General features: G+C 36.1%; 1 protein-coding gene across 1 annotated transcript in view; it reads right to left on the minus strand.

Moving 5' to 3' along the window:
- The window catches only part of tusc3 (tumor suppressor candidate 3), a 55,560-nt gene that overhangs the window by 13,088 nt on the left and 27,603 nt on the right, over positions 1-14,869 (minus strand). Inside the window, exons 3-6 of the mRNA XM_055041568.1 lie at positions 12,861-12,978; positions 12,022-12,162; positions 10,434-10,574; positions 9,484-9,573 (exon numbers count right to left, since the gene is read on the minus strand). Of these exons, the coding sequence (XP_054897543.1) occupies positions 9,484-9,573; positions 10,434-10,574; positions 12,022-12,162; positions 12,861-12,978 (490 nt within the window). The remainder of the gene's footprint in view (positions 1-9,483; positions 9,574-10,433; positions 10,575-12,021; positions 12,163-12,860; positions 12,979-14,869) is intronic.

Raw genomic sequence — 14,869 nt, forward strand, 5'->3', positions numbered from 1 at the left:
GAAGTTCAGTGAAATGATTGAATATTCTGTCAGACATATTACTTATTGATACTGATCATGTATCACAATATTGTTATAGATTTATTGTCCAGCCCTACAATAAATGAGGGCTTTCAAACATTTTCCTGTGTGCAATTAATCCATATAATGTGCTTCACTAAGTGGAAAACTTCCTAAAATAAATGAGGTTTTTAAAAACGTTCTAACTTAATAAACGAGTCCGTATCTGTTGAGATTCACTTTATAAAAGTCAACTGGTAGCTTCCTCTCCAGGCTCTGTGACACATGCTAATGGAAGAAAAACGAGAGAATAAAGTGTCATGGCTAATCGTGTATTTTTTAGAAACATCTTTTTTTTGCTACAACTGTGACAGAACGACTGGGATATTGCTAATAAAAGCAGGAGTCATTAAATATATAGATCAACAGCAGCTGGTATCAGCATGGTGCTAAAAGGTTTCCTAAGGACAGGACTGCTAACTTTGCAAGAACTGCCCAAAATAGTGACCATTTATGACTCGCAGTTACAAGCAGTGCAATCCTTTGGACTGCTGCTGCACAACTGAGCACTTCTGGTTAAAAGCCTGAGGCCCAATTCAACAGACATCTGTCAGCAAGCGATGGAGAAAAATCATTATGAAAGATCACGGGAGACAAAACAGAGGTCTTAAAAGAAATCAAGCAAACATAAAATTATTAGTATCTGAGTTTACGGCACACAGAGCCCGACTTTCCACTTGACTGCCACAGAGTTTAAGGATGAAGAGTTGAATAGAAGACGACAAAGGAGGCAGGCATGCTGTCCTGCTTCAGTGGAGAGACATAAAGAACGTTTGCATTTGAAAGCAGACAAAGAGGAAAAACACACACACACAAAAAAAAAAAATCATTCTTTCTGTTCCAACAAAATCTTGGTGGTCTGCAATAGCAATTCAGATAGCGGTAAAGTGGCCGTCTTTCAAGATAGAGGAGGAAAAGTTAGTTTTTTTAGCCGTATGGGGAAGGCTTTTCTGATCCAGTTCCAATTGTGAGAGTTAAATCCTTTCTAATCAATGCAACAAGGGCAGATAAAACTGGTTATTTCTTCAATTCCGAAAACAAAAAAAGTACGATATTAACTAGCAACGCAAACAATTAACTTACAATTAATGGTGTATTAGATCAAATTTAGTTCCAATTTATTTGTAACGTTAAGCTTAGCTCATTCTTCAGTGATTTAGTTTGGTCGCCATTCGGCAGAGAATGTGCTACATTTCAAAGAAAATATACACAGACAAAAGCAGAAGCTCCAACAAATATAGATTACAAGTTTCCATTTGACAAGTCAAAGCTGACACACAGCATGTGAGCTACAAGCGCCGCTTGTCTTCTTTATGCAGTTGATACAGAAACAATGATGGCGGGTCTATCCCAGAACAGGAAAGAGAAACCGTCCACACAGTCTGGAATGGAATGTAAAATGCACTTTATGTGATTCTGTTCTGAAAAAACAAATACTCTTCAGACTCCTTAAGTTTCACCTTGGTAGCATTCATTCAGCCGAGCTGCTTGATGGAGCAGCGTCAACTTCTCACTAAAAATTACTGATGCGCTACGAAGACGAGAGGAGGGGATAACGAGCTGTGGTGAGTTCCTAAACATTTCTCTGTTCTCTGTGGGATTAAGTTGCTTACATATTGTATTCTTTTTTTTATCTCGCAACCTAGACGGTTCCTTATTTGTTGCATTTAAAAACGTGTCATTATCTGTGCCACACCATCGGCCGTACTTTTAAAAACCACATTACAACACATTAAGTGAGACTCGTAATACCACTACATCAAGAAAATAAACATTACACACTATTTTGGAGTATGGATCTCCGTGTATAGTCCTCTCAGCGTAAACAAAAGCACGACAGAAAAAATGCACAGAGAGGCTGGAAGTAGACACGCTGCTTTTGGGATGAAAAATTCCTCAATCCATGGCCGGGCACTTCCAATTAATCTGATGGATTAGAATGCAGGAGTTTTATTCATTAGTGTGCTGAGCACAGGGTGTGCATGTCCCAGTGTATCTATGTAAGCGCCAGAAATCTCTGATGAAGTTTGTTGTTTGCAACAAATTTGCTCACTGGAGGGACACGTTGCTGTGCGTGAAGTTAGAAAGACAAACATTCAGGGTGGAGGTAAAGAGCAGAGCAACACCTACTGTTATGTAAAACACAAATTATCACAAACATCTTCTGGAAACTGATATCAACCCAAAAGGAGAGAAAAAAAGAGAAAAACAATAAATCAAGCAGATCAAAATAACTGAGGTTATTTTACTTTATCATGCGATTAATTGATTTATTGTTTATTGTGACAGGCCCAAAAGTAATCCTGATCTTTTAGAATAGCCTAAAATACATTCCTCATAATAATATTCATAAACATGTCACCATTTGCTGGTTTAATCTGTTGTGTTTTTTTTTTTTTTTTTTTTACTTAAAGGCACTATTTTATAAGAACAGAATGATATGAATCATCATTTCTTGCTATTTTTATACAGTAATTGTATGTTTCTAAATAAACGGAAGCATTCCTCCTCTTCATTTTAAACTGGCTGAGAATTGCTTTAAGGCATTAAGTAGATCTACTCTAGAGACCTGTCAGGTACAATTGTAGCTTAAATCCACTCCAGTTAATTTGATGGATTAGCTTCCTTTTCTTCTTTTAGATTTTGGGCAAGAGCAATAGAGTTAATTGGGTTTAACAAATGTCTGAAACTACCCAGCATTAAAGTAAATTGAAAAGTTGTATGAAAAATGTTTGAAATTTCTTTAAAAAAATTTTAGATCACAAAGTTGAAGCACATAGGTAATGTGTGTGGATTTGTTTGCAATCCAGAGAAAAAAGTGCTGTTTTGCAATGAGGCTGTTGTGAACATGATTAGTATTCTAAGAGCTTAGTTTAATCAAGACCCAAGCTAGCATAAGAAACCTACCACCAATCTCCCCGCTGCGAGGAAAATATGTATCAGTACATTTTCATTAGTAGGTTTCTAAAATAAAAATGTGAAGAATATGTGTTTTTTCAGCAATCAGACAGGACATTGTAAATTTGTGTCCATGCTCTTTTTCTCTCTCTTTTGAGAACATGGACTCCAAAAATTTTGAATATATATCTATATATATAGGAAGTACACTAGAAACCAATTTTTCAATATTTAGTTGAAATTAAGTGGCTGCTCTAGAGTTTTTTTATAAAAAGCTTTAAATAAGTAAGAATAAAGCCATCTAACAAGGCACGCTTTGACTTCCACAATACGTCAAACTCTGCTGTGCTACATTTCAAAGAAAATATACACAGACAAAAGCAGAAGCTCCAACAAATATAGATTACAAGTTTCCATTTGACAAGTCAAAGCTGACACACAGCATGTGAGCTACAAGCGCAATTTTGCCCTTTTCTATTTCTTTGTTGATTTTTTTTTTTTAAATCTAAAAAGTCAAACTATAGTAGTGTCAACCCATAATCAGTGTGAGCTGGTAACCTTTACAATTAGCCAGATTTATCCTTTTTCCATCTTCTATGGTGTATTTGTGCATACAGTGTGTGCCTGAATCTGTGCTTTGGATTTGTTTTCGGCTGATAAAGGTCAGGAAACACTCAGACAGGGAAGATGATAAATGGAAAAATAATAAAAGAACAGAAAAAAAAACAGTGAGAAGAAGGTAAATACTATATAGAAGAGATACGTTTTGGAAACAAGTGTGTAATTTACACCAGGAGGTTATTTATAATGGCTGTGTTCAAACTACTATTATGATGGGGAACTGGGTGTCAGTAACAATAAAACCTAAAACAGTGCCGATCCTCAGACTTACTAAAAACATAACTATAAAAGGCAAGAGAAATGCCAAAGCATTTATCCATCTTTGAGAATATAAGGGAAATAGTTGTTGGTTGACTGAATCTGAAGTAAATACAGTCTATTTTAGTCACAGGTTTATGTTTCACAATTTCATCATCTTCTTGGTTTTTATGCAATGCAGTGTTTACACACTCCGTTGAGATTTCAGCTTAATTACTCTGGAGTCAGTTAAAGGAGACTGAAGTGTTTTTTCTCTTACACATATTTCTTTTGAGGACATGTCAATCAACAAAATTAGATAACTTCCATTTCCTCAGCAGGCTTAGTTATACTACTAATTTTATTTTCTGGATTGCATCCAGTCTAGATGGAGTGGTGGCTTAATGCCACTTCAATTAAAAGGTTGCTTTGATAAATTAAGTTTTAAGGCCTTTCTTATCTGTGGAGTTAAGAAAGAGTTAGTGTTCAAAACACAAAGATTTTTTAACTGTTAAAGATGACTGGCCTCAAAATTATTGCAATGACAATCATTGTGAAAGAAATAAATGCAGTAGTCCTGTGTGGGACGGTAAACGGGGCTTGTAGACCAACATTACAAGTGCTGTGATCGAAACTGCAAACCACTGAACACATTAACTCTCATTATTTTGCAATATTATAATTTGGCTCTGAAAACCCATGTAGGGGAATTTACCTCAGGTCAGGTTTGGTCCCGTTTCTCTAACCAGTAGTCAACAGTCTATTTGCTATTATTTAGTTAATGCTATTTTTTCTGGATTGCAGCAAAGCGGCAAAGTTTGTCTCCATTTATTGAATCTCTTCAGCAAACTCAATAAGCGAGGTTAAATCCAGTCAGGTTTTACCATCTGGTTCTCATCATTATTCACCCCAATAATTCAGAGCTGAGCTGAATTGTAACAGCAACATTTAAATGTGTTGAAACCGACGACCACAGCACAATTTGCACTGTAAAGTCCTCTCTATCCACTACCAACATTTTTAATTGCGACTCTTGAGGTTTATACTCTGCTTAACGAGAACTCTGCTGTTTGGAAGGGCTGCAATTTGGATCAGCTGTAGTCAGTGCAGCTCACGCCAAAAATGATCCATAGAAGGTTACGCCTGTGATTGGAAATTATGACTCTGAATATGCTTTGCTACAAAAACGGCAACAGTTTGACGAAAATCTAATGTGGCCGAGGAAGTACATTTTCTCCATATTTGCTAAAACTTATATGGTATGAAGCAGATAATCTGTGGGGAAAAAAAGATCAAGCTGCTACACCTAATCTAGGTGTGCAAAAATAAATCACTCTCAGTCAAAAACAACCAACCAGAGTCAGGAGGAGTGTCGTCGTGCTGTCAATAGGCTTGTGTATATGCTGCCCAATGTTCTAATGGGAGAGAAAACACTCACCGTTTCAGGAAAACAGTTCATCTGGCATTATTTATAACCAGGATAACTAGCCTTAGCATTAATTGAAGGTTATGTTGTGGGGAACTAGCTGCATAGCAGAGAGAAAAGGTCAGAGTGTGAGAGGTGCATTCATAAGGGTGATTGACAGCTGCAAGTCTCCTCCTGCCTCTGATTGGTTGTTTCTGACTCAGCATTGCATTTCTGCGGGTGGTACTTGGAGCACTGGAAAAAGGTAGAGGAACGCAATTTTTTTCACACATTATCTGTCTCATTATGCTGTCATGACATAATTAATCATTTTAACAAATGTAAAAAAAAATAATATTTTGTAAAACTTACAAACTGCAGCCTTGAATCGCAACAAAACATTTGATAAAAAGAGCAGAAAAGAAGCAAATGCTGCCACTTCACCTATTTCTCTTCTGGATGACATAGACAACAGGAACTGAGCCTGCCTATAGTTGGGCTTCTTTCTTTCTCTGCCTTTTTTATTATTCAGTCTAACTTGTAATAAATATGCTATGCAGGCATGTGAACGCTGCATATGCTATGGATGTGTGTGTTTCTGCGTCTCATTGTGCACGTTTGGCCTTGTGTGGGTCAGCTGTGCCATGCGTGTGCCATGTGTGCCATGCTCATCACGCTACATATTGGTGAGGGTGGGATGCTCTGAGCCGGTTTTGAGCGTTGGTTGGTTTCGTTTGATGGTTTTTGTGCGTGTCTTCCTGCAGCTGTCCCTGGCCTCACACACACTTCCTATTCGTTCTTGCTCTCAATAACGCTTTTCGTCTAACTCTCGAGTTTGTGCCGTCATTAGCCGCGTCAAAGTGTTCAAAGGGTGTGACAAAAACACATTTTTTGGCGTCATTAGTTTGTGAAGCTCAAATAGAGAACGCACCACCGTTTCCTCCCAGGGAGTGTACGAGTGCTGACTGTGTAACAAATTTGTGCCTGTCAAATGTGTGTATAGCTTTGTTAAAGCTAACCTCCACCATGTCCCATTTTGTGAGGGTATAAGCAAAAAAGAAAAAAAAAGCCAACAACAAAAAAAAAATGAGCAAGCGGTATTTCGTGGCTGCAAAGTGTGACGCACAGCAGCTCCATCTACTTTGTTGTGCCATTTGTCAGTTGACAAATCCTTTCAATGGAGTCTACCTGACTTCGTTCGCTCATCATTTTAAAGGAATTACACTGTCTGGGAAGATGAAGGGATTAGGGAAGGGGGATAAGAAAAAGTTATATAAAAAAAAGGCCAGGGAGGAGTACAAAAAGCAGAAGATGGGTATCTATTCAATATTGTGTGCACAGCGGCCATGAAGCCATTCACTGTCGCAACGACAGAACAAGAGAGAAAGGAGCCGATGTGGCTAATCCATAACTATTTCAGTCTGTTAGCTCAAGAACGTCAAATGTAGAGCGTCAGCATGCATCATGTCATCCAGACTGCTGCGCTTACAAGAAATAAAGCAAGTAGAGTTGAAACTATTGCTTAGAATTTTACAGACTAGTCTTTTTTTTTTCAGGCAAACATAAATAAATCTGACATAGTCTCTCATTTTTGTGGCATTTGAAAATAAGGTAATAATTCTGACTGACCTAAAACAAAAGACGCTTGGTCTGATCCATCTTCAGATATTGAGTACAAAAAAAAGTCAATTTATTTCTGTGTATGTAAACTTCTGGTTTCAACTGTATGTGTTTCACTTTCTGAAAATAATTACAGAATAAATTGACTTTGATAATATTCTAATTAACTGGGAAACATTCACACTGTGGTGACACCATCAGAGGCATTCAGCAGGTTTTTTCTCTGCAGAAAAAAACAACATAGAAACTGGGGAAATTCAACGCGCCAGCAACAAGTTAAAGGTAAATAAAAATAAGCAGGTTCAAAGTAAGCAAAGAAAAACAAAAATAAGAATGAAAGATTGTACAATAAAGGCAAATTTACAACAGAAAACATTTGGTGATGGATTTCCATCGTGGCTGTAAAGTGCAAACAGCATTCTTTAAGTTCTCCTCTATTCTTATGTGATCGTACACTGATGCAGCCTTTTCTGAACCTATCTGAAAAAGATACAAATATTTTGTGCCTGCTTGGTAGGAAATCTTTTATGACCTGCTGACCAATGCATTTAAAAAATATGCCCATAGCTCCAGTTTTTAAAACTGCTGAATTAATTTCTGCTTATATCCAAAAGCCCGTCTTAACACTTGACTAAGCTTTAATGCTGCCATCATCACCGTGTTCAGTCATCTAAAGGGTAGAACATGGTATTAAAATAAAAAGGACAGACAGGCAGGAAGGAATTATTCAGATTAGCTAAAAGAAACACACTTCAGCTAAAGAACTGCTGCATAATGTGTGAATAGTCAGAGATGGAAAAGATGGACTGGAAATGGAAAATAAATGAACAGAGCAGGGAGAAAGAAGGACTTAGGGACAGGCAAAGAAAGAAAAAGTAAAATTCACAACGTAACAAGGATTATTAAGCATGTGGGAGTTGCCACCATTGTGTAACTAGGAATTTTTAGAAAACCTTGTAAACAAAAGGAATATTTTAATCCCTCTATTCTTGCCTTATGAATTTGCTGTGGCAACATTTGGTTTAACTTTTATTTGAATAGTGCGTATTTATCATACCGTTTATCATTTATCATGATAAAAAATTTGATTTGTTGTCACAAATCCCAAATAATGCTTTTTTTTTTTTTTTTAATGGTTACGAATTGTCTGGATTGATAGTTTTCGCATTTTCTCCATTAGTTTGTTCAATGACAGTGTCATTACATAGCAATACATTCGAAAATATAATTTAATGCATCTACTATGTACGGCTTAGTGGTACAAATCACACTTCTGCCAGTGACTAGTATCCTATAAAAACATCATATTCTCAATGGGTGTGTTTCTCAAGAGCAGAATTTGAGTTTACTGTCATACAGTTATAAAAAAAAAGAGTAATAAACGATTGTTTTATCATTATCACAACAGTACTGCAAAAATATTGTGATAAAACTTTAAATCTATATCATTCGACCCTAAGTGCAACACATATAAAGAGAATTTAAGTTATAGTGAAGATACATCTTATCTTTATGAAGTAACAGCCGAAGAAAAGGAAGCAGACCTCTATTTTTATTGCTACTTAAGTGATTAAATGTGGATTTAGAGTTTTGGTCTCATTTACTTCCACTTTGAAGAGCAGAAGCTCACCTGGGCAAGAACAAACCAGGCTCAGGGGGAAAGTAGCAAAGAGCCGGGCTGAGCTTGGCTGTAGAAATGACAGCGAGCAGAAGAACGGGTGAAGGCTAAATTAAAAGCCACACCGGATGACTGTGTAGCCTATCATCAAAAAGTTTGAAAAACGACAGAGGTAACATTCTCTGATAAATAGACTTCCTTTTACACAGAGTAAGAAAGAAGTGGTGGAATGGAAAAAGTGAAGAGGCGGGCGGGACGGGGGGCTGAAACGTGTGTTTTTATTACTCCCAGGGAGTCTGTGTGGATACTGTGTGGACGCCTCTCTGTTGTGTGTTTGTGCAGAGTTCTGCTGCCTGTGAAGAGTAGTTTTGATCCTCCTTGTTTCTGTATGAAATTGATCAAGTGTGTCCACAAAAACCTCACAGCTCACTTGTGTATTTGACATTGTCCTTGACTGATAGTGGAAGAGTTTTTGTGCATCTGTGCATGCAAATGTCTGGATGGCATTTGAAACAATATTCTTTTTGTTGTGCTTCTAAAGTACCGTCTATTGTGTTGTTTTTTTTTTTTTTTTGTCCTTTCAAACATCCCACTCATTACTCCATCAACATCCATCCTCAAGCTGCTTTTTTTTTTATCAACTTCTCTCCACATAATCATTTTCTTCAGTTTTCAACAGATTTTCCTTTTAATTTCACACATGAGCGAACAAACTTAAATGATGACCAGCCAATTCGTACCTATGTGACTGCTTGCACACATCGTCAGTAAGAAGCATTTGTCTACAAGTGAAATAAAAAAAATTTAAAAAATGCAGCGGACAAAATGGACTGAAACAAAAAGCATAAAAACAGAAGAACACTGAAATGCCACAAAATACAATCAAACATTTAAAAAGAAAAAGAAATAGATCACAGTGGTTGAGAAAGGTTAAGTTGAGGAAGAAGTTTTACGGGGATTAATATAAAGGTTGACAAAATATATTTTTAAAGCATGGAGGGTAATAAATGTTTGTATTTCATACCACTTGTCCGTTCTGTGGATTTTTGTGGGCGTAGGGAGGACCTCGAATGTGATTCCACATCTGTCCAGACGTCATTGCAAAAACCACACACTGTCGCAGAGAAAACAAGAAGAAATGCGCAGAAGTTGAGAGAGCTGAAGTCTGAGGTGAGGCAATAAAGAGAATTTTAACTAAGTACATAAAATAAGGCAATGTCATTATTTTTTTTTTAAACAAAATTGTTCCTACACAATTTTCTATTTGAAATTCCACGTATTTCCCACCTTGTTTTTTCAGTAATTGTCTAATTGTGATCCACAAAACATAAAATCTTCATTTATGAAGTTAGCATTCAGTCTGAAGTGTAGTAAAGTACAGTATCCTGATGAACTGAGATCAGCTCCTTTGTAAGATGGTTAATGCTTAATATTGTAAAATCTGAACATTATTTTACACAATTTGTGGTCTTTGATGTCTTATCACACTATGATGTCCGATTAAAACCCCGACTAGAAAATCGAACGATTCATTTTTAGATTCTGCCAGTATTTCAAAAACCAAAGTGGTTTTGACATTTAAAAAAAAAAAAGTGATGTGCTTCATCAAAGACAAAGGGTGTAGTTTAAACATAAATAAATCTACAAAGTCCTTCATTTTTTATAAAAACACATTTTTTTTTCTTTTTAGACAGAATAAAAAGTAGCCGTGTTTTTCAGTAATTATTGTTTTTCTCTACATTCACCTAGAAGTTCATTTCGGTCTTTTTAAGGACTCTGAGAAATATCTCTAGACATGAGGAGAAACTGTAAAAATGAATCTCGACTATTATGCTTTATTATTCATTTTTAAAAAATAATAAATTTTTCATAATGTTCCCCTTGAGGATTAGAAAGTTTGTGTGTGTGTGTGTGTGTGTGTGTGTGTGTGTGTGTGTGCGTGCGTGCGTGCGTGTGTGCATTCAGTTATCATACCAATGCAGCCATGGCCCATCCAGTCTTATTATATATGAATTCCAAGTTGTTTCTCCTAAGATACAGCAAACCTCCAACCAGAGACACCAAAAGAGCCAAAGCAATAGTCCCTGAATAATTTGGAGGACGGAAGACACGGATCTAAGAGGGAAATAAGAGATCAGCAAATCAATACAACGAAGAAATTAAAAAAAAAAGTCTCAAATAAGTGTTTCAAGAGCATTTAAAACCTGTACCAAATATTCTCTTTGCACAAATCTACAGAAAAGCACAGGTTTCAACCTTGAATTAAAGTCTGAAATAAATTCCAGCGATGTGTCTGGCAAGAATTTATGATTTCTAAAAGCACAGCATTAAAAAAAATGTTTCTCACACAATAGTGGTGTGTAGAGCAAGATAAAAAAAACTTCACTGTGCATAAAAACTTTAATTTGGCAAACAGTTTTAACATTTTCCCCAACCTGCTTCTCCATTAAACCTGCTCATATATTATCATTTAAAAATGAGAAAAGTTTGAAAACGGTTTAGTTTGTTGACAATCCAAAAGGACATTTTGTTTTCCAAAGATACTTATGAGGTCGTCACTAATTGACTGGTTTCCATGATGTATTTTTTTGAGCATTTTGATTGGTTTAGGCACCAGAAGCGAAAGGAAGATAACTAGGCTATTTCTATGAAGAGGTAAGCATAATTTCTTAACTTTTTTTTCCTCCCCAGATGTTTCTTAATGCTTTCTACCAATAAAAACAAAACAGATGAAAGAGAGTATTCTTCATTCATTTAACACAGTTACTTAAGTTGTTGCTGCAAAGTTTTACCTCCAGTATATTTGTTTCTGGGAAAGAAATGTTTCCTATTACTATATTTTAAAAAGGTGAAAACTGGTCCTGTCCTAAAAAACAAAAGGAAAAAAAGAGGTCTTAATGGCCATTTTGCACCTTCAGCATTTTGTTGTTAACAAAACAATGAAATATATTATGACAGAAAATAAGAGCAAAACTAACTTTTACGCTTCCCAATTTATGCAATAAATTTACATAAATATATAACAAGAAGAAGCAGTAAGGTTATTCAAAATTTTGTACTTAAATGGCAGGATTATAAACAGAAGTTCATCAGTGAAATATTTGGACAAAAGCTTGCACATAATCTTTTTTTTAATTTTAGAGTTTGAATTCTTTTGGTAAACAGAACCAATAAATCAGACTGTGTTGGATAACACGTATGCGTAGAATACAATAAAATGCTTCTCTTTTTAAAACAATACAGAGATTTTTCTTCTGAAGATGTATTTAAATTTGGGCTTGAATTTGAGGATAACAGTGAACCATAAAGACAAAAAACAAAAACAACAAAAAAGCACCGCTTTGACCCTCAAGACACCAAGGGAATGTCTTAATAAAAAAAATAAAATAAAAAAAAAACTCAGCGTTGACATAAACTTGCACTTTAAAACAGCAGCAGACTGAGAAATTGTAAATGTACCACCATTAAAAACAAAAAGTGGATCTGGCCATAATTCATCCAAATAAAATCTTGGTTTCTTGCAAATGTGCATTCGATTGAATCGGTAGTTTTTCGGCTGTACCTGAACGTCTGTGCGGTCGGCAATCCACTTGGCCAGCTGCTCTGAGGCGAAGCCGATTCTCTGCAGGTCAAACGTATCGGCCCTCTTAGGTTTTCCCTTTGCAGGGAAATGCATGAAAGTTGGAGCGCTGTTCATGTTCAACTGAAAAAGAAAGGAAATAAGCGACCGATTGTAAGAATCAATTTGTCAAACATAAATCTGTCATGCATTATTTTTGCTAAGCAAATGACAAGTATTGCTCAACCAAATGTTCAGATTAGTAATGGGGTTTGGTGGCACTGATTGAAATAATAATCTGGTTTTGTTTACACATTCTACAACTTAATGGTTTGACAAAGCAAAATTTTTCACCAAACTATGTGCAACGTTACATTCTTAAAAATTCTGGTTTTGCTTCTTCTTCATTGAAGCCATCACCAATTGGCCTCTGAGAAATTAATGCAAATCCACTTTAACTTATAAGAAACCCATATATGAACAGCAGACCTGGGGATGATTTCCTTACATTCAGAGCAAAGCTGTAAATGCTCATTTTTCTACATCACCAGCATTTTGCAGGTGTTTCATGACACTAAACTGCTGCTGCCAGCTGTAAAATGAATTTGTTAATCAGTATTTTGTCAAAGCTAATGAAACTACAAAACAAAAATAGGAAACATGGCACCAAATTTCTAAGAATCCAAATTAATAGAGATATATATACATTTAGGAATAGTTTAATATATAAAAACAAAATACATGATTTCAAAAAGTAACAGTGCTGGTTTACAAATAAGTAAAAAGACTATTTTTAAAATGTCTTGGACGGAGAGATTTCAAAGCTGTGACAAACTGCCTACCTGTTGGAAGACGTCAGCTCCTTCATCGTAGTCGACAACCGTGAAGAAGAGTTTGTTGGAAAATGCAGAAGAATAGCGCCAGGAGTTTGCCAGGACCTGGTATTCTTCATTCGCTTGTCTATGAAGCAAAAACAGGACAATTACAGCTACTTAAGCAATTTTTTATAATATGACCCTAGACAGTGGCTTAGTTTTTCACAAGCTCATTTTCCAGGTGCTACTCTCTTATATGGCATTTTGTGAATAATGGATTAAATGTGGCCAGTTTTCTACAACGGATTCCCTACAAAATTGTAAATTGTTAAATATGACATGCATAGAAACTTGCTTTGCAGCTATTACTATTCAATGTTGGTAGAGGAATGTCTTGTATTTATTACGCTTCATTTACAATTAGCTCAAAAATTTTCCTTCTTTCTCTTCACGTTTTCACAGGACCTGTTTTCATCTTACTTTCCTGCACCACACTCTGCAGAATAGATCATTTAGATCGTAATAGGCCATGTTTACAGATAAACAAAATTAGCACACAAACCTAATCAGAAAATGGAAAACTAAAAGAGCAAAAGAACCAAGACACACACAATGAATCTTTGGCAATATAGTCCCACTCTGTCTCAGAAACGTCTTTTTTTTCTAAATGCTGAAACCACCTCAGTATGGTCATCTCCTCTGAAGGTTTTACTGAGTGGGAAGTCATCCATCAGGAAGCATGAGTGGTGTGTTGTATTGCTATAGCTGCTGCTAATGGTAGGGCAGTCGCTTTGAGGTGTCAATCATAAAAACGTGTGAATAAATCCAAGCAGAACTCAGGCTGGCAGGTTGAGAGCTGATATTACAAGCATTTTACCCAAATTCAACATCGAATTCTACTTTTAATGACTACTGCTGGAACGTTTCAATCCCTTGAATGGAGCTTCTATTAAGGAAACCCATTTGAAAACTGAGTGTTTCATTAGTATCGCCAGGTGTGTTTTGAGATATAACATCTCAGTGGCTCAGGTTACCTACCATGTGGTTCTCTTACAATGGTGAGAAAGGAAGAAAACCTTGCAACACTTGGTGCCAGGTTGCACCTCGAGGTGACAAATTTGAACAGGCACGCACACGTTCTAAGATTGTCATTTGGGGTAAAAAATCCTGTAGTTTGAACTATTGCATCACGCAGTCGGATGTGCCCTTAAATCTAATGATTACTGAAGGGCAATATACTATACAGACTTCATAATCTGCACTCTTGGCTGAATGCAGTATTTATTTCCACTTTGGCTTTATGTTTAGTTTTTATTCAAGTGCATTTATTATTAATGGAGACTGAGAATCTATTTTATTTTTGTTTTTGGTTGTTTTTTTAAATTTTGTGTATCAGATCCGGTGTTAAGAGTTCTTTTGAAAGTAAAGTGCATCCATCTTTGGCAGGAAATCACATGTATTATTACGTAATTTCCATTAAATCAGAGTAAAAAGGTCTTCAAACAATATTATCGTTTACCGCAATAATTTTTTGAGACAATTAATCGCCCAGCAAAATCTGTTATCGTGACAGGCCTAACTCTTACTAATCAAAGTATCTATATTGAAGTCAACAAAGCTGTTGACTTCAATATAGTCAACAGCTTTTGTTGACTATATTGCAGGCAGTTAGCGTCTCCATATGGTACGCCCGACATGTTGAGACAGGACATGAGAAAAAAACGAAACGTTCATATTGCTTATGGGTTTTTACTGCAGCAGTATTGGTTTTTATGATTAGCTATGTCTAAGGAATTGGAAATACAGCAACCTAAATAGCACCTGAACAATATTTCATTCATGTTTTATGTATGAAAAAAGCAACACGAGTGTGTACGCAAGAGGAATGTGTTTGATCAGATATAAATAACTTCTTGAGATGTGAAAGGTTAAGGCAAAATTCAATGAGTCTACAGAGATGAACAGCTGTTTAAACGCAAACCGTCGTAGACTACTCGATGATAACATGCAACTCATATCAAGCACAGAGGGGTTAT

This window comes from Poeciliopsis prolifica, unplaced genomic scaffold (genome assembly GCF_027474105.1).
Source record: "Poeciliopsis prolifica strain line A6 unplaced genomic scaffold, Auburn_PproV2 SCAFFOLD016, whole genome shotgun sequence".
Lineage (NCBI taxonomy): Eukaryota > Metazoa > Chordata > Actinopteri > Cyprinodontiformes > Poeciliidae > Poeciliopsis > Poeciliopsis prolifica.